Consider the following 1,771-nt stretch of genomic DNA (forward strand, 5'->3'; position numbering starts at 1 on the left):
AAAAGTACCCCCCAAAGCAGCAGACATACCCCAGAAACAACAAAACCATCACAGACAAAAACCCAAAGCACTCCAAAACCAACAAAACCGCTCCAAAAATTTCCAAAACCAACAGAAACACCACAATCCATCAAAAAAAACAAGAAATCCACCCCAAAAGTCCCCCAAACCTCAAAATCCACCCCAAAAACCTCAAAATCCACCAAAAACCTCCCCAAAAACCTCAAAATCCACCCAAGAAACACCAAAAGCCAACAAAAAAAACCAAGAAATCCACCCCTAAAGTCCCCCAAACCTTAAAATCCACCCCAGAAACACCAAAATCCATCAAAAAACCCAAGAAATCCACCCCAGAAGTCCCCCAAACCGTAAAATCCACCCCAAAAACCCAAGAAATCCACCAAAAACCTCCCCAAAACCCTCAAAATCCACCCCAGAACCACCAAAATCCAGCAAAAGCCCAAAAAAATCCACCCCAAAAGTCCCCAAAAGTGCCCCAAACCTTAAAATCCACTCCAAAAAACGCAAAATCCACCAAAACCCAAGAAATCCACCCCAAAAGTCCCCCAAACCTTAAAATCCACTCCAAAAAACGCAAAAGCCACCAAAACCCAAGAAATCCACCCCAAAAGTCCCCCAAACCTTAAAATCCACTCCAAAAAACGCAAAAGCCACCAAAACCCAAGAAATCCACCCCAAAAGTTTCCCAAACCTTTAATCCACCCCAAAACCCCAAAATCCATCAAAAAGCTCCCCAAAAACCCCGAAATCCACCCCAGAAACGCTAAAATCCATCACAAAACCCAAGAAATCCACCCCAAAAGTTTCCCAAACCTTTAATCCACCCCAAAACCCCAAAATCCATCAAAAAGCTCCCCAAAAACCCCGAAATCCACCCCAGAAACGCCAAAATCCATCACAAAACCCAAGAAATCCACCCCAAAAGTCCCCCAAACCTTAAAATCCACCCCAAAAACCCCAAAATCCACCCCAGAAACACCAAAATCCAACAAACCCCCCCAAATCCATAAAAATACCACCAAAATCCACCCCAAATCCCCCAAACCTGAAAATCCACCCCGAAACCCTCTAAAATCATCCCAAAAACCCCTAAAACCACTGCAACCCCCCAATCCACCCCAAACCCCCCCAAAATGACACCAGAAACCTCAAAATCCCACAAAAACTCCCAAAATCCACCAAAATTCCCCAAAATCCGCCCTAAACCCCCCAAAACACCTCAAATACCTCAAAAATCATCCCCAATAAAGCCCCAAACCAGCCCCAAAGTCCCCAAAAGCTGAAAATCCACCCCAAAAAACACCCAAAACCTCAAAAATCATCCCCAAAACCAGCCCAGAAACACAAAACTCCACCCCAAACCCCACAAAATCAGCCCCAAAGCCTCAAAACCCAGCGCAGAAACCCCCAAATCCACCCCAAAACCCCCAAATCCACCCCAAAACCCCCAAATCCACCCCAAAAACCCCAACACCCACACGAAAAAGTCCAAGAACCAACCTCAAATCTCCCAAATCCACCCCCAAACCCCCAATATCCACCAAAAGCCACCCCAAAACCCCACCAAACCCACCCCAAAAAAACCCTAACCTGCAAAACCTGCCCCCCAAAAATCCCCAAACCTGAAAATCCCCCCCAAAACCCAAAAACCATCCCCAAAACCTCACAATCTCCGCTAAAAACCCTCAAAATCTCCCCCAAATCCACCCCAAAAAACCCCAAAATCACCCCCAAAATCCCCAAACCCACC

At 46.0% G+C, this 1,771-nt stretch overlaps 1 protein-coding gene across 1 annotated transcript; it reads left to right on the forward strand.

Moving 5' to 3' along the window:
* Positions 1-378: 378 nt before the first annotated feature.
* LOC104541894 (36.4 kDa proline-rich protein-like) lies at positions 379-1,158 on the forward strand (the record flags this gene model as incomplete). Its single annotated transcript, XM_010186049.1, has 2 exons — positions 379-481; positions 902-1,158. Coding segments are annotated over 2 exons (360 nt in total), but the record flags the coding sequence as incomplete, so codon positions are not given.
* Between the last annotated feature and the right edge of the window lie 613 nt (positions 1,159-1,771).

This window comes from Mesitornis unicolor, unplaced genomic scaffold (assembly GCF_000695765.1).
Source record: "Mesitornis unicolor isolate BGI_N332 unplaced genomic scaffold, ASM69576v1 scaffold30646, whole genome shotgun sequence".
Classification (NCBI taxonomy): Eukaryota; Metazoa; Chordata; class Aves; order Mesitornithiformes; family Mesitornithidae; genus Mesitornis; species Mesitornis unicolor.